Raw genomic sequence first — 20,865 nt, 5'->3', positions numbered from 1 at the left:
CCATTCCTTTGGCTCTCACACTTCTGCCCCTCTTCTTTGCCTGCCTCATACAGCAGCTTTCCACTATCTCCCTCTTCTCAGGTTGATCCTCCTCTGTGCCCCCACCTCAGGCCCAATTCTCAATGGAGGCAGTCTGCCGTACTGTATTATAATGGGCTGCTTCCTCGTCTGTTCCACACGCTGCTAACACTAGGCTGGGCGTCCCTCCAAGGCCAGACTTGGGTCTTATTTCTCCATCCTCCATCTCATACAGGACCTGGCCTACTGAAGGAAGAGTCTCAATGAGTGTTAATCGAACTAAATCAAACCATGAATAAAATGTTATAGGAGCACTTCATGCAGTCTGTGAAGGAGGAGGAAGCAAAGATTAGGAAAATTTTTACAAAGCAGGTGACATTAAAGATAGGTCTTGAAAAATGAGAAGTTACAAAAGATAAACAGTAACTAACAAGCTACAGGGGCATCTGACTGGAGTGGCCTGGCATTGCTTCACAGAAGTAGGGAAATCGCATCTGATGTCATTTAGTGATAATTATTTTCACATGAGTGTTAGGTTCGCCAAGGTAGGTGGTTGTTTTATTCACGGATATATCCCTGGTGACGAGAAACAGAGCCTGATACATAGTAAGCAACTCAATGATATTTGTTCAATCATTTGGACACTTATGGGGGGGCCTACGGGGGTGAAAAACAAGTAATAAAATGTAACAGAACATAGTATGATACAATACTGCCATGTGATACCTCTAGGTCACTAGACGAGGGTTCCACCAGAGTAGCGACCAGCTCTATCTTGATCCCCCTGTATCCCTTAGTATAGTGCCAGGCAATATTGGTGCTTAATAAATATTTGTGGGAAATAATCGAATTAATAATTAATTAAAATCGAGAATACTATTACATCCTAAAACTGTAAAAGCAGAGTGCCAGAGGGGAAATACCATTGGTTTTGAGGTATTAAAAAACAAAACAAAAACCAAACCAAACCAAACAAAATTGGCTTCAAAACAGGATTCTGATACATGCTACCGGGCCTTGGGTAAATTCTTTAGTTTCCTCATCTGACAGGGCTGTTATGGGACCAAATGAGAGGACGGACGTAAATGCACATAGGATACTGCCTGGCAGACAACAGGCACTCAGTAAATGCGAGTTCTCTGTAACAAGAAAACATTACTAACAGCTAAAATGACAGTCGCTTGAAAGAATAATTGGTGCCACAACACGGCTAAAAGAGGACGAAGACGCGCTCCTCCCTTTCCCTTCGGAAACTCCACACCTGGGCCGGGGACAGACTCTTAACTCACGCCAACTAAGTTTCCAGCCGCACCTGCCTCCGACGTCGCTTCCGCCTCCGAGCGGTGGGCGAAGACGACCTCCCGGTCAGGCGGGATGCGCGCCTGTGAGCCTCCCGGGGATCTCGGAGCAGCTCCACGGTGGCGCCTTCTACTACCTTCCTCACTCCTTAGTAACCGCGACGCGGCGGCTGGCAGTGTAAGCAGCAACGGGCGGCCGGAGCTTCTAACTACAAGTCCCGGCAAGCCCCGCGGCCACTTCCGCTGACAACCTCGCGTCAGCAAGCCCCGAACTACGGATCCCGATGGCCTCTGCCCGGCTCGTCACTTCGTCAGCTTCAGCCAATAGGCTTCGGACAAGTCGGAGGGGAGGGAGACGCTGAGGCGATCAAGATGGCGGCAGCGGCTGCACAGGGCGGGAGAAGCGGCGGTGGCGGAGGCAGTGGTGGGGCTGGCGGTGGTCCCAGCTGCGGGACGGGCAGTAGCCGTAGCGGCTTGTTGGATAAGGTGAGGATCTAGTTCTTGGGAACAGTCGAGCCCTGGGGAGGATTAAGAGGCTGTGAACCCACCTTCCCATCCCTGTCCCCCTTATTTTCTGCGGCCTCTTGAGGGGAGCCCTTGTCTGGCCCATCGAGAGAAACCTACGAGCGCTCGTAGTCCGCACTCGCCACGCTTCAAACCTGGGCCCTCTCCTTTTTAAGCTTTCTTTCCTTTTCGCGAGTGTTCATGGTCCTTAACGCTGAGCATCACAGCTGCTTCGAGTAATTTGATTATTCCAGCATTTCAACCTGGTCATCGCTTTCCCCTGTGGTGCTCCGGCCACTGTTGATAGTGCCCATTTTACTGAGAGGGAAAACTGAAGCCCGAAGGAAATAAAGAATCTACGCAAAGTCAGTATCCCTCAAATTCCACACCACCATCACCCTTGCTTGCTGCTGCAGATTCTAAAGTGCTTCTTGTTCTTTATGCTTACTGAAGTTTCTAGGCATTTTATCACTATACGCCAAATACTAAAAATATTTGAGTATGGATTTCCCCTACTGGGCTGACAAGAAGCCCTTAGATTTTTCTTTTTTTCCTCTTGCTTTCCTCGCTCTCTTCCTCCCTCCCCCCACCTGCTTGCCAGCAGGTCCTCTGCTGCCTGCTCACGCTTGCTCCTTTCCCCTTGCTCTCATCCAGTTTATTTTTTAATTGCGTAGTCCTAGCAACAAGGGCTTAAAAGAAAAGGAAAACTGTGTCCCTGCGTTGGCCCTTCTTGCCCTTTGCACAGCATCTTGGAAGAAGCAATTGCATGGAGAGCTGGGTCCTAATGTTGGTTCTGCCTCAAGTTAGCTCTGTGACCTTGAGATATGCTTGCTCTGTCTGTTTTCTCATTTGTGAAATGAGAGATTTAGCTTTAATGTGTCCTAAGGAAACTTCCAACTCTCTCATTGAAGGGCCCTAGGCTGGTTTGATGAAAATTGTTAAGCATGGTGTCTTTAATATAGTGAACAGTCAGGATTTTTGTTTGGTTTTTTTTGTTGTTGTTGTTGTTGTTTTTGTTTTGAGACAGGGTCTTGTTCTGTTGCCCAGCCTAGAGTTTGGTGGCATCATCATAGCTCACTGCAACCTCAAACTCTCAGGCTCAAGCGATGCTCTTGGCTCAGCTTCCCCAGTAGCTGGGACTACAGGTGCATGCCACCATGCCCAGCTCATTTTTCTGTTTTTTGTAGAGATGAGATCTCCCTGTGTTGCCCAGGCTGGTCTCAAACTCTTGGCCTTAAGCAGTCCTCCCTCCTTGGCCTCTCAAAGTGCTAGGATTACAGGTGTGAGCGACCACACCCAGCCTAGGATGTTTTACTTTAATTGAAAACAGCTTTCAGACTTCCCTGTGCCTTAGATGATGAGAATATGGATGATGTTGAGGGTTTCAGGTCCAGATCTTTTTGCTCGTTTTTTTTGAGTGTCATTGGTTTTGAATTACATGGTTCTCACACTCAACCCTTCTTAAGAGACAAGCACATGTTCTGGAGGTTGGGACGGTAAATTACTTCAAGACGTGAGAGTATTGGGAATTGATGGTCATGTTCGTACATAAATCCTACCTTCCTGCTGGGTGACCACCTTACAGTCTATGCTCATCCTGTCCCACTGACTGCTCTTGCTCTTCTCTCTGCTTGGACCATCACCAGCAAACATTAAGCATGGACATTCTGCTAAGGCAGTGATTACGGATTAATATTTGGCATCATTGTGTTATTGAAAGGACTTAGATTTGGGGATCATAAGGTTTTGCCTTTGGAGTATCTCTGCTACTTGCAAATGGTTATGAAGACTGGCAAGTCAGTTAACCTCACTAAGTTTCCCTTTCTTCATCTGAAATTTTAGGGTCTCTGGCACCTATATTACAGGATTTTTGGGAGAATCAAATAAGACCATATACTAACAGTCTCTGTAACCCATAGTGTCCAATACAAATGTGTGATGGCGGAGGAATAAATCAAGAATCCTGTCAGGGAGTACTCAGCATAGCTGAATATGGCAGATGGGGTACTCAAAATATTAAATATATTTAAGGAAATATATGGTGTATTCAAATGTGTACTTTTTACATAAGTTCAAATGAGAAAGAGAATGATCCCTGAGATCTAATTGATAAGGGAAAGACTCATGTCTGAGAGTGGAACTGGGACCTTATGGGGGAGGAGAGAGAAAGAAAAGCCATACCAAGTTAGAAAGTCTCCTTGAGCAAAGATACACCATCTCAGAATGTGATGGTGCTTGGTATTTCTTAGGTAGTGAGTTGACTGGAAGACTCTCTAAGGGAACCGTAGTGATAGGTAGAATCAGATTGAGGAGGGCATAAATTGCTCAAAGTAGGAGTAGGAAGCTGTTGAAGGGTTTTTAGACTGTATAAAGTGGTTTTAAGAAGGTTATTCAGATAGTTTGGAGAGATAAAAATTAGAAGCTTCTAATAAGGCCATATACCATGTTAGTTTATAGTATATAATGAAAAGAAAGACAAGTTTGAATTCTGTTGCAACATGTTAAAAACCACATGGCCTTGAATAAGTTATGTGATACTACTGATCTTAAATTTCCTTACATAAACATTGGGGAACACTCATACATATTATAGGCTTGTAAGGATTAAATTGTACAATACTGGTCAATATTTTTTATAAAGGAGTATTCAAAAATATTAATAGAATGACAAGGTGCTGAGAACCCTAACTTTATCAGAAATAGATAAGAGGTCTCACAAAGGAGAGCTTGGGAGATTTAACCAACAAGGGGAAAGAAAATAAGAGCTACTTAAGTGCTTTTTCTTGGGAAACATCATTTCAGCCTATGTTGAGCTGTACTCCATCTAATTCCTCTAGCACTTGCTGCTCATGGGAATTAAGCTATCACTTAATATGACATACTGTCTTGTATTATTCCACCAATTTGTATTTATCCATTTTCCCATGAGAGCTTCTCTCTAGTGATCAACACAGAATAGGTACTCTCAGCATTGAATTTAGCAGACAAAAAACTTGAGATCTGCCACCTCAGTCTTCAGAAACATTTTTAGAGGATGGTGCCTCTAATTGTTTGAAGACTGAGGGTACTGTGGGAGAAAACATGGGGAAAATACTATTCTCAGTGGAGCAGGATCTGAATGAATAGAGAGGCTTTTGCTCTGTATGAATGAGAGACTGTTAAATTAATACAATTTCTTTGATTTGTCTTGATTTTGGGGAGGGGGTTTTTATTTCATTTCTGCAACTATAGTTTCACTGATCATAAAGAAATGTGATAGAGATACAGGTATGCTTCTAGCTTTCCCTAAACAGATGTGAGTTTCTACTCTTACAAAACTGACTTTAAGAACACAGCAATTCTTGTTTCCTGATCTTAAAAATAAGTATGCAAATAGAATCTTCCAACCTCTGTCACAGACTGACTTATTGCAGGAAGTTATTTTGCCCCAAATACATCAAGGCATTTTGTTCTAGCTGGCAGCTCTAAAGAAAAGCTGCTTGCTTAATTTGTTTTGGCCATGAAAATTGACATGTGATGTTAAACCATGGTTTTCAGAAGCTATATCGAGACCCTTTTAACCTCATACCTGGATTTCTGTTTTCCTGGCTGGGCTATCAGCGTGATCATAAGACACAGATTTTATATCTTAGCTGAGAACACAAACTCTGGAGCCAGGCTGTCTGTCTGGCTTCGAATTCTGGCTCTGCCACTTGCCATATGTGTGTTCTTGGGCAAGTTAAGAAATCTCTTTGTATTTCAGTTTCCTCATCTGTAAAGTGGGGATAATAATAGTTTTTACCTTAAAAGGCAGTATCTGGCATATGGTAAGTCCTTGGCAAAATATTTATAGCTGGTTATTAGATAAATGTTTTTCAGAACATGATGTGAAATCTGTCTACATCAGACTCCCTTGGGTGTTAGTTAAAAATATCAGATTTTGGACTTCCTCTCAGACCTGAATCAGACTCTGAAGGTGGGGCTTGGACATTTGCATTTTCCCCACACATCTCTATTTACTACCTCTGCATTTTAACAGTTACCTCCAGGTTGAGAACTACTGTCTTAAATGACTTTTTAAGTCCCTTTTGGTTCTGACATTTTAAGGTTTTTTTGTTTATAAACTATTCTGCTTAATCAATAGTGGTTTCATTAAAATGTTTATAATGAAGAGACCTGAAGCTCATCTGATATACCAGCCTCATTTTATAGACATGGACATAGTTGGAGAGGGGAAGGTAAAACAACTTGCCCAAGACCGCACACAATATTAGTAACATTTCCAGAGCCTGTCTTCCCCGATACTTACTCCAGTGCTCTTACCTTAGTACATTGCCTCCCATGCCAGAGTGGGCCTTGTGCTAGCTAATGTAGTGGGAAGAATATGTTTTGAGGTGGAAGACCTTGGCTGTAGCCTTGGCTTTATCACCCACCAACCATGTATTCTTAGGCAGGGTATATCTCCTCTTTTACTCTCCTGGATGGTATCTGAGCTTGCCAGACTTCTGATGTGCTTGTGCCCTGTGACCTAGCACTGACAAAGGAGATAAAACTGTTTATGATACTACTATAATTGTGTGTGTTGTGTTTAAAGAAACAAGGTACTGGCTTTTTAACACAGTTTTGCAAACTGAACTTTTTTTTTTTGGAGACAGAGTCTCACTCTGTCACCGCCCAGGCTAGAGTGCCGTGGTGTCAGCCTGGCTCATAGCAACCTCAAATTCCTGGGCTCAAGCAATCCTTCTGCCTCAGCCTCCCGAGTAGCTGAGACTATAGGCACCACACCACCATGCCCAGCTAATTTTTTCTATTTTTAGTAGAGACGAGGTCTTGATCTTGCTCAGGCTGGTCTCAAACTCCTGACCTCAAGCGATCCTTCTAGAGTGCTAGGATTACAGGCATGAGCTGCCCCGCCTGGCCCAAAGTGAACTTTAATAGCATCTCAAAATGCATTGTTTTTTACTTTATCAAAATTAAAAACTTGGTGTCAAAAACCATTGTCAAAGTGAAAAGACAATCCACAGAATGAGAGAAAATATTTTCAAGTCATATATCTGTTAAGGGTCTAGTATCTAGACTGTATAAAGAATCTTACAACTCAGTGATAAAAAGACAACCCAATTTTTAGAAGGTAAAGGATATAAATTGACATTTCTCCATAGAAGATATAGTTAGCCAATAAGCACATGAAAGATGCTTATCCTTAGTCGTTAGAGAAGTGCAGAGCAAAAGCACGATGAGATACCACTTCACATCCACTAAGATTGCTATAATAATAATATAAAAGAAAACCAGTTTTGTTGAGGATGTAGGAGAACCTTCATATATCGTGGGTGGGAGTGTAAAATGTTGCAGCACTGTGGAAACTAGTTGGCCAGTTCTCAAAAAGTTCAACATAGAGTTACCATACGATCCAGCGATACACTCCCTTTGAATGGCAGTGTTTGGGAAACTTAACAAATTTCTGTCAGTAAGGGAAGTTGAAGCAGAGTTTGTCTGCCTAACTGATAATGGGACTGGGTCTGGGACTTGGTTTGTAATTAAAAATTTAATGTTGTTTCCAACAGACCATACTGGATTTGCTGTCTTCTTAAACTTAAGACTTGCTGGTAAAATATAAAAGTTGTTTGCTGATAAAGATGTATTAAAGGAGACCCTCCCCATATTGTTAGTGTCTGTAAATTCATGTATCTATATTTTCTGAGTTTTGTGGTCACAGAATGAAAGGATGAACAAATGGAGTTCTTTTCTATACTCTTATTTGCATAAAATCAGAATAGGATAGGTGAGATCACACAGTCTCTGTAGCCCATGTCAGCATTCTTGTTCTGGGCTTAAAATTTTTATTTCTCTACATGGAGATTGGCAAGATCACATGAATACCAACTGATTGTAGTGACCTAGTCTCCTTGAACCTCATTTTTAATTGTTTTGCCTTTTAGCTCTCCAACATCAGAAGACAAAGAGTAAATGTTATGTATACTTGAGGATGCTCTTAAGAAAGTAGTTCGGGCCGGGCACGTTGGCTCACACCTGTAATGCTAGCACTCTGGGAGGCTGAGGTGGGAGGATTGTTTGAGCTCAGGAGTTCAAGGCCAGCCTGAGCAAGAGTGACCCTGTTGCTACTAAAAATAGAAAAATTAGCCAGTCATGGTGGCATGCACCTGTGGTCCCCGCTACTCTGGAGGCTGATGCAGGATGATCACTTGAGCCCAGGAGTTTGAGGTTATAGTAAGCTATGATGATGCCACTGCACTCTATCTAGCCAGAGTGACAAAGCAAGACTCTGTCTCAAAAAAAAAAAAAAAAAGAAAGTAGTTCATATACTTTTAGTAAGATGCTAAGTTTCTTGATGCACAACTTTCCTGTTTGTTTTACAGTGGAAGATTGATGATAAGCCTGTAAAAATTGACAAGTGGGATGGATCAGCTGTGAAGAATTCTTTGGATGATTCTGCCAAAAAGGTACTTCTTTGAGGAGGGGTCCCTTAGCATGTATACAGCTGACAGCTCATCTCCTGGAGGATCTTTTTCTTCTGTAACTTGGAGTGACCTTAGTTTTCAGTGTTAAAAACTGAGCCAGAAAGCAGTTTCTAGAATTCTCACCTAATAAGTAGGGGGAAATGTGTTAAAATATAAATGTTAGCTATCTAAAGAAAGCTGGTAATTTAGTGTTTTTGAGATTAATTAGCCTAGAGCAAAGAAGGCTGAGGACATTCATCCATGATTAGTCATCTCTCCATGTGTAAAAGGAAAAGAAAATTTTAGCTATGGGAAAAGTTGAGGATTTAAAAAAATTTTTTTATATGAGGAGTTGATGAACTTTTTCTCTTGGATCCTTTATAAATGGCTTGAGTCTTGTTCCGAGTGATAAATCCCAATTGGAGGGAATTACTTGAAGAAGAATTTGTATGATTCTTAACATGACATTTATCATGGAAGTCAAGAATAAAAACAGGTACTAGGAAGGAAGCATTCCTGTTAGCTTGATTCTTTGTTCTTCTCTCTAGGTACTTCTGGAAAAGTACAAGTATGTGGAGAATTTTGGACTAATTGACGGTCGCCTCACCATCTGTACAATCTCCTGTTTCTTTGCCATAGTGGCTTTGATTTGGGATTATATGCACCCATTTCCAGAGTCCAAGCCTGTTTTGGCTTTGTGTGTCATATCATATCCTTTGTGTATGCTCAGGTTTGTTTTCTAGTGATGATTTTTAAAAAACTCTACTGATGCTCCTCCCTACAAAAAAACAAACTTTTTTTTTTTTTTTTGTATTAGGGCCTGCTAATATTAGACATTAACATTATGAACTGTGGCTGTCTATAAATTTGTGTAGTAACCGTCATTGATATTTTAGGTTTAATGTGATTATTTTATCTGTAATTCACTTTAATTATTAATGTAGAGGTTATCCTAATATGAGCACTTAATAGCAAAACACACAGAAATAATGAGACCCAGCTCTTCTTGTTTCTAGCCCAGAACTTTTCCCTTTAGGCCAGGCTACCTCAAGCCATTCATTCCAGGATATTAAGAAAGGATCAGATTTTAGAGATTCAGATCTGTCAGGTTTCCCCAAAGCTGAGGGGCTGGACTAGGAGGTACTGAGCATGAGTATAGGTGCGGAATTTAGAACCTATTCTGGAGCTAGAGAACATGGGTTTGAAATCCGAGGTCTTTGTGATCTTGTGCTAATAAACTTAACTTTTTGAGGCTATTTGAATGCTCATTTATAAATATGGGTAAGATAAAGAATTATCATAAAGATAAAATAAGAGATTTCATAATGCATTTGGTATGTAATAGTTTCTTTTCCCCTCTCCTTTTTATGATAAAAATAGAATCATGGTTGTTGCCTACCCAGCTTGATTATTTCTCAAGAAGTTGAATACAAAGAACTTTTATTATACTATTACTGTTATTACAAAAGTTATACATGTTCATAGTAACAATTTTTTGTGGTCTCCACCCCCCAATCTGTAAATAATGCTCTGCACTAAATTTTTAACCTAAAAAATATACTGGACATCTTTCTATATCAGTACATACAGCTCTACCTCCTTTGTAGTAGTCACATAGCGCTACTGAGTATCTGCAATGTGCCATCACCATACTAGTTGTTTAAAACAAATCATTTTGGTAGGTAACTTTTTTTAAACAATGTTGCCACTACCTGAAGTATGTTTAAAAACCCCCCTGTGGGGATTTACCTTGAGAGACAGCAAGCCTCTAATAAAGCAGGTCTTGGTCAAAATGGCATTATCCAAATTTATCCCAAATCATAGTCCCCAGAAGTGGCACCCAGTGATCCTTGACTCCTTTCAGTAATCAGAGTAATTATCCTGGTGTTAATTTTTCACTATTAAGGCAGTTCAAAAAATATGCCATAGGTTCTGGAGACAGTTCCCAGGGGAGTTCCAAAGAGGTTTGAACAATGTTATTTCAGATATATGGCCTCCCAAGGGAACTACCTTGATAGTACTTCAGATTGTCTCATTTTTATAATCATGTCAGTTCTGTTTATAATAGTGACTACCATTATAAATGTCTTCTGTGTCTCACATATATGTCATATATATATATATATATATATATCTACATATGTATATATATCTTCCATCTCTATTCTTTTTTTTTCTGAGACAGGGTCTCCCTATATTGCTTGGGCTAGAGTACCGTGGTGTCAGGCTAGCTCATGGCAACCTCAAACTCCTGGGCTCAAGCAATCCTCCTGCCTCAGCCTCCTGAGTAGCTGGAACTACAGGCACACACCACCACACCCAGCTAATTTTTCCTATTTTTAGTAGAGACAGGGTCTCACTCTTGCTCAGGCTGATCTCGAATTCCTGACCTCAAGCTATCCTCCTGCCTTGGCCTCTCAGAGTGCTAGTATTATAGGTATGAGCCACCACACCTGGCCTATCTTTAAACCTCATGAAAATTCTAAAAAGTCAGTATTATCCCCATTTTAGAGGTGAGGACATGAACACTGGGGAAGAAAGTAATTTGTCATAGTCACACTGGTAAAAGGCCAAGATTTATATCTAGGACTGCGTCACTCCAAACTCCATTTACTTGGCATTATACTTTCCTGCCTCCTTCATAAAATTTATATGACAAATATACCCAGAGCTCTTATGCCAGTTTTCTGGTACAGCATAAGTGCTCAAATGTGGTAGTTAATACTGTTAAAAACCGAATATAAGAAGTACATACATATTTAGGAAGTAATGATCTTAGAGTAAACTATTTGGGTCACTTCTTTTCTGATGACCCTTGAACATGGGATAATAATTATTATCTATGTTGATTATTAGTTGTTTGTTGTAAAGAAATAAGCACAATTATAATAAAGTCGTGACAAACTAGTTATCTTCTTATGTGTGTTGTCCTTGAACATAAAAGATGAGAACCGATTTATGCCCTGTACTTCTAAATTTTCTTCCTTTTTGAGATGTTGGAGAATTAAACAGAGAGCCTTGCTTCTCTCAGTACATAACTATAAGGATGAAAATGAAATAGCTAGATTTTTGGTGTTTCTGCGGCAAGACAGTACTACCTTTTTTAGGACCATGATTATGAAAGTTTTTATAGCTCTTGTCAATTTGTGTTACTTCTCTTTTGTATGTTTGTGTGTTTTCCCCTTAACTTTATTTGAACCTATTTTGTGATGATGGGGATTCTGACCATTTATACCTCATATAAGGAGAAGAGCATCTTTCTCGTGGCCCACAGAAAAGATCCTACAGGGATGGATCCTGATGATATTTGGCAGCTGTCCTCCAGTCTTAAAAGGTATGACTATTTTCACAGATTTTTAAATCCTGGTGTTGGATTTGTCCTGGTGTGTTGTCATTATCAACAACAGATTATTGTGCACCTACTCTATGCAGATCATAGTGCTAGTTGTGTAAAGTGGAAAAAAGGGGTATGAATGATCTAGAAGGTTTTTCCTAGCCCTGCAGTTCTGAGATTGCATTATTACTGAAGTGCTCTAAGGATAAACTGGAAGAAAATACTTTGGTGGAAGAATGAAGAATGATTCTTTTTTTCTTTATGACCAATTAACTAAGATAGTTCAGAGTGTAGAACTGTAAAGGCCAAAGGTGTGAGATCGGTTATCTTTGAAGAACCCCATTAGCTTCTGTGTCTTCTGTGATCCTAACTGCACTCCATGAATGCAATCAAGAATCTGTGGAGTAGTGCACTGGGCAACTCAAAAAAGCATAATCCAGAGTCTATTTTTAACCAGGAGTGGGAATAACTGTGCAGCTGACACACAAGTTCTTTGTAGGTACCCAGAACTGGGTTCATGTTCCAGCTCAGTTTTTTTCTGGCTGTAGAACTTTGGGTACATCAGTACATTATCTGAGCTTTAGTAGGATCAAGAATGACTCCTACAGTTGTTGGGAAAATGAGATACCAGTTAAAATAATAGCAAATGTTTTTTGAGCATTTATTATATATTGGGTATTGTGCTAACTGCATTATCTCATTTAAACCTTAGAATGACTATTTTATAGATAAATACAGGCCCAAAAGGTTAAATAAATTCGTCCAAAGTCATATAGTTCAAAGTGGTAGAGCAGGAATTCCAGCCCAAATTTGAGCCCAGTTCATGCTTAGTTACTATCTCTGAAAACACATGGTGTACTTCCTAGTGCATAGTAGGCCTTTAAATTATAAGTACATTTCTTCACATGTGAAGGTAAGTGTAGCATCAGTACCATACATCTTCTCTCATTGCCAACTTGTGGAGATGCCTATGAGGAGCAGACCTTCATTTTGATGTTGAAACTGAGTTATCTCCTCGCAGGGCCCCCAGCTGCCCTTTGGCCTTAGACATCATAAATCTGGACCCTCTGCCAGGCCACTTAAGCAAAGTTACAGAATTCTAGAACCTAGCAACATCTTGATTATTTCCATTCTAACTTTTATATTTTTATGGGTTGGGTTTTTTTTTTTTTTTTTGGATACAGAGTCTCACTCTGTCACTCTGGCTGGAGTGCAGTAGCATCATCGTAGCTCACTGCAACCTCAAACTCCTGGGCTCAAGTGATCCTCCTGCCTCAGCCTCCCAAGTAGCTGGGACTACAGGTGTGCATCACCCTGCCTAGCTAAGTTTTCTATTTTTTGTAGAGACATGGTCTCACTCTTGCTCAGGCTGGGACTTTTGTATTTTTAGCAACTTTATTAAGATATAATTCACCTACCATACTGTTCACCCGTTTAAGTATACAGTAGTTTCTAGTATATTTACATATATTTGCAACTGTTACTAGAGTCAAAATAGAACATTTTCGTAAACTCAAAAAGAAACTCTATACCCTTTAGTTGTTACCTCTTTATCCTCCCATTTTCCCCAGCCCTAAGAAACCACCAGTCTATTTTCTCTGTATGTAGATTTCCCTTTTATAGACATTTCATATGAATAGAATCATATAATATGTGGTCTTTTACAACTAGCTTCTTTCACTTAGCATGATGTTTTCAAGGTTCATCCATTTTGTAGCATGTATCAATGTTTCATTCCATTTTATGGTCAAAAAATAGTGGATATACCACATTTTGTTTATCCACTGTCACTTGACAGACATTTGGGTTGTTTTCAACTCTTGGCCATTATGAATAATGCTGCTGTACACATTTGTATACATTTTTTTGTGTGGACATATGTTTTCATTTCTCTTGGGTGATATATCTAGGAGAGGAATTACTGGATCATATGGTGACTCTCCTTAATTATTTGAGGAAGTGCCAGACTGTTTTCCAAAGTGGCTGCACCATTTTACAATCCCACTAGCAGCGTGTGAGGGCTCTGATTTTCCATATTTCCTGCATATTTTTACCAACTGCCATATTGTTGGTGGAGAGGAAGTAAATGTGTTCTTGCTTTGTTCCTCTGCACCGCCCCCCCCCGCCACCGCGCCCCGCCGGGTCTTCTTTCTTCCCCTGTCTTGTAGAGTGACTTAGTAGTTTAATAGTGCCTGATTCTGGTGTCTTGTTCCATAGCTGCCAGATCATGTGATGTGAAAATGGCCATGAAAGTCTTCACCAGTTACTATGTGCAGACTTATCACGAGCTATGTGATTCCCTTGTAAAAAGTCTTCAATTCTGTTGCTCCCCAGCACATTCAGTATAGAGTCTAAACTCCTTCAGCATATGAAGTCTTTCAGCATCCATCCTGTAGCAACATCTCTAGCGTTCTTTCATGCCCCTCCCAAAATACATATTCTTACTTTACCAATTTTATGGAATTTGCAATTTGCTGAGTTATCCAGGTTTCCCGGTGACCCTATCCCTTTAAACATAGTCATCTCTCTGGCTTGATTATCTTTCTGTAACCTGGCTAACTCCTACTTGTCACCTCTTCTAAGAAGCTTTCACTAATACACCTTAGTCTGGGTTAGGTACTCCTAGGTATTCTCAGGAGCATTTTATGCAGGGACTGTCTCATTTACCCCTGGGTCCCTAGCCCTGAGCCAGGGCCTGGCACAGCTTACATGTGTAGAAAGTTTTATTGTGTAAATGATTAACATTTACCTGGGCTGGGCTGCAGCCTTGGTCTCCTAATTAGTCTCTGCCTGTAGCCATGGTCCACCATCCATCCACTGAGAAGATAGAAGCTGTCGGAAGTCTCCCATCACTACTTGCCCACTTACAGTGCTCATCATACTCTGCCTTCTTTCCAAGTTTCTATCTAAAGCCTGCCTTCATTGGTCCACTAGATTTTATCCCTTCTCACTTACTTGATGTTTCCCTCTGCTGGATCATTCCTTCTGACATACAAACATACTGTAATTTCTCCCAACTAAAAAAAAAAAAAAAAAAAAAATCTTTCCCCTTGTGCTCTCACACAGTCTTCTCATTTCTCTGCTCCCTCTTTCCTCTTATCACTTGGATCAGCTCTCATCGTCTTTTTCCTCATCTTTCCTGAACTGTCAGCAATGTTTGATAGAGTTATAATAATTACTCTCCTCAGGTAATACTTTTCCTTTTTTTTAACTAGGCTTCTAGGATACCACACACTTCTAATTTTCTTCTTACCTTTATATCTTTTCCTTAGTCTCCTTTGTGATTCTTCATCTCCCATTTCTCTAAATTTGAAATGCCACCAGGGCTTGTTCCTGGAACCTCTTCTCTATCTATATTCACTTACTAGGTGAAACTTACATAGACTTTCAAGACTTTAAACACCATCTATATGATGAAGATCTCTAAATCTGTTTGTTCATCCTAGATCTCTTCTCTGAACTCCGTGTGTATCCCAGCTTTCCATCGAATGGGCATCTCAAAGTTGACATCTAAAACCTAACTCCTATTCCTGATCCAAACCTGCTCTTCTTCAGTTTTTCCCATCTCAATAAATAGCAATGCCATCTTTACAGAAGCTCCCTCTGGCATCATTTGGATTCGTCTCTCTCAGTCCTTTCTCTAGTCTGTCAGCAAATCCTGTCAGCTTTAGCATCTAAATATATCATCTGACCATTTGCCATCTCCACACTACCATCATCTTTTACTTAGGTTACTATAATAATGTTCTAATGGACCTCTGCAGCTGCTCTCCTGCCTGTGGTCTATTTCCAGCACAGCAGGCAAAATGATCCTTTTGAAACATAAGTCAGATGGACTCAGTCCTTTGCTCAACACTTACTTAGAAAAAAAGCTAGAATCCTAAGTATGTCTCAGAAGTCCATACATATGTATTCTCTGCACTCCACATACAAATACAAACACACACCTCATCTCCTATGGTTCTCATCCTCTCCAACTCCATTCTGTTCACATTGGCCCCCTTTTTTGTTCTTCAAACATTCTAGGCATGTTCGTGCCTCAAGGCCTTTGCACTCGCTGCTCCCTCTGCCTGGAATGTTCTTTTTCCAGATAGCTTGTTTTCTCATCTTTTTTAAGGCTCTGCTCAAATATCTCCTTAGTGAAGCCTTTCCTACCCACCACATTTAAAAGAATATCTTATTTTTAAAATACTGTTTGTTTCCTCACATACACTAAAATGAAAGTCTCCAAAGGCAGACATCTGTATTGTGCTCACTGTTGTACATCCTTACCATCTAAAACTGCCTGACACATATAAGTGGGGCTCAATAAATATTTGAATTAATGAATAAACATTCCTAAAATACATCAGGTCACAACTCACCATGCCCTGCCATCAAAGCCATTAACTACTGATAAATCTAGGCCTAGAAGTACAAAAATTACTGCGGTGTCAGTTAAAAGCAGTTGGTTCAGAACTTGAGAAAATCTTTTGAGGTGTTGGAAACAGTTCAGGGACCTTCACTGCTAGCTACCCAATTTAGAAATTAATGCCTAGACCAAAAATGTATTGAGGAGCTATGATTTTTTGAACGCTAGTTAATGGTGGGCACTGTTGTAATCATGATTGTAATCCTAAAAGTAGGTGGAAGTTTTCTCATCTAAACATGCAGAAATAGAGACTCAAGAAACTTCTTTATCTAAAGATAATACTAGCTTGAGAATCCACTGAATAAGCCCTAATGGGACAGAGGTTGGGGGGGGCGGGGAGTGTCAGCCTACCAGAAGTTGGTGTTATTAAACCTTCTTGAATGGATAAAAATAGTAAAGACCTTCAAGATACCTTAAGATGTAGCTGGGGAATCTCTGGAGTTCATGTAGTAAAGCAGTTGGCATCCTCAGCCTGAGATCAGAGTAGAAGCCAGAGCTAGGTTGATTACAGAGTGCAAGGACCAAGCAGCCTGGAATTGGGGAACATCCTTGAAAGCCACGGTTCATCATTTATTTGTACATTTTTGATTGCCTGGCAAGTTAAGAGCAGAAAACAAAAGTCCTTGCCCTCAAGAATGTCACAGTCCAGTGAAGAACACAGGTACACATCATGTCAATACATAGTTTTATTGATGACATTGCTGACATAGGATCCTATTATTAGACCTGGCTTATGAGAGGTGGTCAGTATTTGAGTTGAATATTGGTCGATGGTGCTGTAGAAGATAAAGGAGACATATCTGACCCAGATTGTGGGAGGGTTTTGGAAGGCTTTCCCAGAAAAGTTTATACCCAAGTATAGTATTAAACAGGAACTAGTCAGGTAAGGTAGGAGAGAAGAGTCTACTAGGAAGATCCTTCCAGCATGGCAAGTGCAAAGTCCAGAGAAAAGATGGTCTGTATGGTTTAACAGTGTACAACAAGGTAAAAGAGGCACACAGTAATTAAATCAGGAAGATATATCAGCACTTAAGAATCAGAATTATTAAATAGTATCTTGAAGGCGGTTAGGAGCTATGGGTGGTGGGGCTTTCTTGTCTTACAGGATGTGTGTGTTCCCTATATCACCATGCCCAACTTATTCCTGTTCTTTGGAAACACTTGGTGCTTTACTGTTTAATCTCTATTTTTTGTTAAATTCTTTATGTTTGGTTTAATCTCTATGTTTGGTTTTTGATTTGTTATCTTTTCCCTGATGCTTAGGTTCGATGACAAATACACCCTGAAGCTGACCTTCATCAGTGGGAGAACAAAGCAGCAGCGGGAAGCCGAGTTCACCAAGTCCATTGCTAAGTTTTTTGACCACAGTGGGACACTGGTCATGGATGCATATGAGCCTGAAATATCCAGGCTCCACGACAGTCTCACCACAGAAAGAAAAATGAAATAGCCAGTTAAAAAAGCAGTCCTCTTTCTGCCAGGTCATGCCGAATTACCGAGTGGGTGGGGGGAAGAAACAGAGAACTTAAAATGGGTAAAGTGAGAAATGTTAAAAATGTCCCTGTTTTGTCCTGAAATTTTAGTCTATTTTGAATGAATAGGATTTTCTAGCACAGATATGAGAAGTTGTAGCTCTGATGTCTAGCTGTAGCCTCCTTGGTCTGCTGATGGTGTTGTTTTGATTTGTTTTTCTGGAAAAGCATTTTTGCTAAAAGCTGTACAGACCTTTTCCTTTGAACCTAGCAGTACCTTATATAGTATAGTTTTGTGCCATGCAGCATTTGAAGATTCAATTTAAAAAAATTGTCAACCTGTTGCTGACTCTGTGTTAATTCCTATTTCAACAGCTATTTCCCTTGAAGAATTCAGAATACAACTTCTTGTGTTATGACAGCTTTCCTTCACACACCATTTTTGTGGGTGTGTATAAATCTGACTTGGGGAGAATTTAACAAAAAAACATAGCTTTTTAATTTAAAACAGACCTTCTGCCTGTTACATTTTGTGCTCTTAACCAATTAAAGAAGCCAATGGCATTTTTAGTTTTATATTGTCTGTTTCCCACCAGTATATCCCTATTGATTTGTTTGTGCCCTTTATTAACTGCCATTTTCTAAGATTTTTTTCAATAAAAGGAAAGAAGATGTGAAAATACGGAGTCATAGTCTTGATGGAAGGAACAGAGCAGTGAGTGTTAACGGTCTTACTACTACAGATTCCTTTCATTTCTAGGCTGTTTCACTTGTCAGAGGCCCCTGAGAACCTGTAGCAAAGAAACTCAGCTTTCCAGCAATAATAACAGTAACAACATTTAGTGCTTACTTTGTGCCAGGAAGCACTCCAACTACTTTATGTGTATTAACACAATAATACAACAATCCTAAGAGGTAGGTACTATTATTATCCCTATTTTACAGGTGAGGAAACTAAGACACAAAAGTTGATTGTCACATAGCTAGTGCTAGAACTGGGATTTAAACCCGGGTAGTCTGCTGTCAGAGTTTGCGTTCCTGCGGAGACAAAACAGCAACATCTTTTCTAGTGTTTTCCCACTGTGGTCAGAGAAGAGCTGGATACTTGCCTAGATCCTGTGACCTTTAGGACTATTGTCCTTCTAGCCTTACCAAAGTACTATTCCAGCTGAGCCTAGTACCCAACACTCCCAGCTTATAAGAAGTTGCCCTTATCACGTTTCCTGTTTGACTTGGGAATGTTGCCCTATCAAGCACCATGCAATGGGGGGTTGTTGAAGCCTTAGATTCTATATTCTTCATTCCTATAATCCTTGGGTAAGTCACAAAATACTCTGAGCTTCTAGTTTCCTCCTTTTTTTTTTTTGTTTGTTTGTTTGTTTGTTTGTTTAGACAATGTCTCACTCTGTCTCCCAGGCTGGAGTACAGTGGCATTGTCATAGCTCGCTGCAATCTGAAACTCATGGGCTCAAGCGACTAACCCTCCTGCCTTAGCCTCCCGAATAGCTGGGACTACAGGCCCATGCCACCATGCCTGGCTTATATTTCCTGGGGTTTTTTTTTTTTGTGGGGGGCGGGGGTTGGTAGAGACAGGGTCTCCATATGTTGTTCAGGGTAGTCTCGACTCCTGGCCTCAAGTGATCTTCCCACCTTGGACTCCCAAAGTTCTGGAATTCTTTTTTAGGTGATAATCCTAATTCTTGGAGCTACTTAAAGCTTTTGAAAGTGTGTAATCACATGATTGTTTTTACAGTGGAGAAATTATATTCATCCCTCGGTATCTGTCGGGGATTGGTTCCAGGACCCCTGAGGATGCTCAAGTCCCTTATGTAAAATGGTGTAGTGTTTGCATATAACCTATGCACATACGCCCATATATTACTCATATATATGTATTTTTATATGTATTTTTTTGTTTTAGGGGTTTTTTTTTTGAGATGGGCTCTGCTGCCTAGGTTGGAGTGCAACGGTGGGATCATAGCTCACTGCAGCCTTGAGCTCTTGGGCTGAAGCTGTCCTCCTGCCTCCGCCTCCTGAGTAGCTGGGACTGTAGGCAAGCACCACTGCTCCTAGACAGGGGGTCTCACTATGTTGCCCAGGGTGGTCTTGAACTTCTGGCCTCAATCCTCCCACCTCAGCTTCCCAAAGCACTGGGATTACAGGTGTTAGCCACCGTGCCCAGCTTACTTTTAACCATCTCTAGATTACTTATAATGCCTGATACAATGTAAATGCTATGTAAATAGTTGTTATGCTGTATCATTTTTATTTTTATTGTTTTTGTTTTTTGAATATTTTCAATCTGGTTGTTTGAACCTGTGAATACACAGGGTCTCAAGGCTTGTGGATGTAGACAGTAAATAACCCTCTCCATCATGGCCCCTTGGAGTTCCTTCACACCAGGCGTACCTTTTTCTTTACATCTTATCATATGAAGATACACGTTTGTATGTATATGCTTTTTTAAAACAAAAATTGAATTATGTTGATATATGTCCTGTAATTTGTTTTTTAAACTTAATATTTCTTAGGTACCTTTCCTGTCAGTATATATATAGGTCTAAATCATTTTTAATAGCTGCATAATATTCCATAGTATATTACAAATGTTTTTAATTTATTTCCCTATCAATATGTAATATTTTTTTCCCAATTTTTCATTATCCCAGGAGGGAATGTGGTTAGAGAAAGGGAGAAAAAAATAGGTCCTCAAATGAAAGATTAGAGAGCTAGGTTGTTCCTAGCTGTATTCTAATGTGTGACCTTGGGCAAATCCCGTTCCTTCTCTAGGGTGAAGTCTTTTGACTTGTTAAGGAAGCTTTAGAGAATATGTCCTTTTGAGATTATGAAGACTCTTTATCCCTCCAGAAATGCCCACATGTAAAACATCCCTTATGATTACAAACAATGCGAGTGCCATAATCCCTAAAAATCTGCCCATAAACCCCACTTTGCACGTCTAGGACTGTATGGATTTCTTAAGGTTTTTTCCTGACTCCAGAAACCATATGAAGCAGTTCAGATTTGCTGAAGGAAGTGGATTATCAGCCCAGCCCACCTTTGTACTTATGGCATTTTAGGACAGTTTCTCATCCCATGGACAAAAAATTACCCTCTGCAGGCTCAAGCCTCAGCATGGGCACATTTGGGAGGCCACAGTGCCTCTGACCGGCTTCTGACACAGGCATCTATGGAGTGGCCACTCCAGCCTGTTTTTAATGATGCTGGGCTGCATTATTCTTTACCCTCTGTAGTAGACCTGCAGCACTCTTGCCACCAGGAAACTCTGACACCCGTCACATTATCCTCCAGATTGTCACCTCCTCACACCTATCTCAGATGAACTGAAGTCTTCTAGAACATAGAGGACCACTGAGGAGAGTGGGGA

At 40.4% G+C, this 20,865-nt stretch overlaps 1 protein-coding gene across 1 annotated transcript; it reads left to right on the top strand.

The window, feature by feature from the left end:
* Positions 1 to 1,668: 1,668 nt before the first annotated feature.
* SPCS2 (signal peptidase complex subunit 2) lies at positions 1,669 to 18,814 on the top strand. The gene is made up of 5 exons (XM_069469245.1): positions 1,669 to 1,802; positions 8,180 to 8,263; positions 8,809 to 8,969; positions 11,460 to 11,594; positions 17,269 to 18,814. Exons 1-5 carry the CDS (start codon positions 1,689 to 1,691, stop codon positions 17,453 to 17,455), a joined length of 681 nt encoding a protein of 226 aa, XP_069325346.1. The 5' UTR covers positions 1,669 to 1,688; the 3' UTR covers positions 17,456 to 18,814.
* The last annotated feature ends 2,051 nt before the right edge of the window (positions 18,815 to 20,865 follow it).

This window comes from Eulemur rufifrons, chromosome 6, assembly GCF_041146395.1.
Source record: "Eulemur rufifrons isolate Redbay chromosome 6, OSU_ERuf_1, whole genome shotgun sequence".
In the NCBI taxonomy this organism is placed as follows: Eukaryota; Metazoa; Chordata; class Mammalia; order Primates; family Lemuridae; genus Eulemur; species Eulemur rufifrons.
Note: the sequence above shows the minus strand (reverse complement) of the source record. Positions and strands in the feature narration are given on the sequence as shown.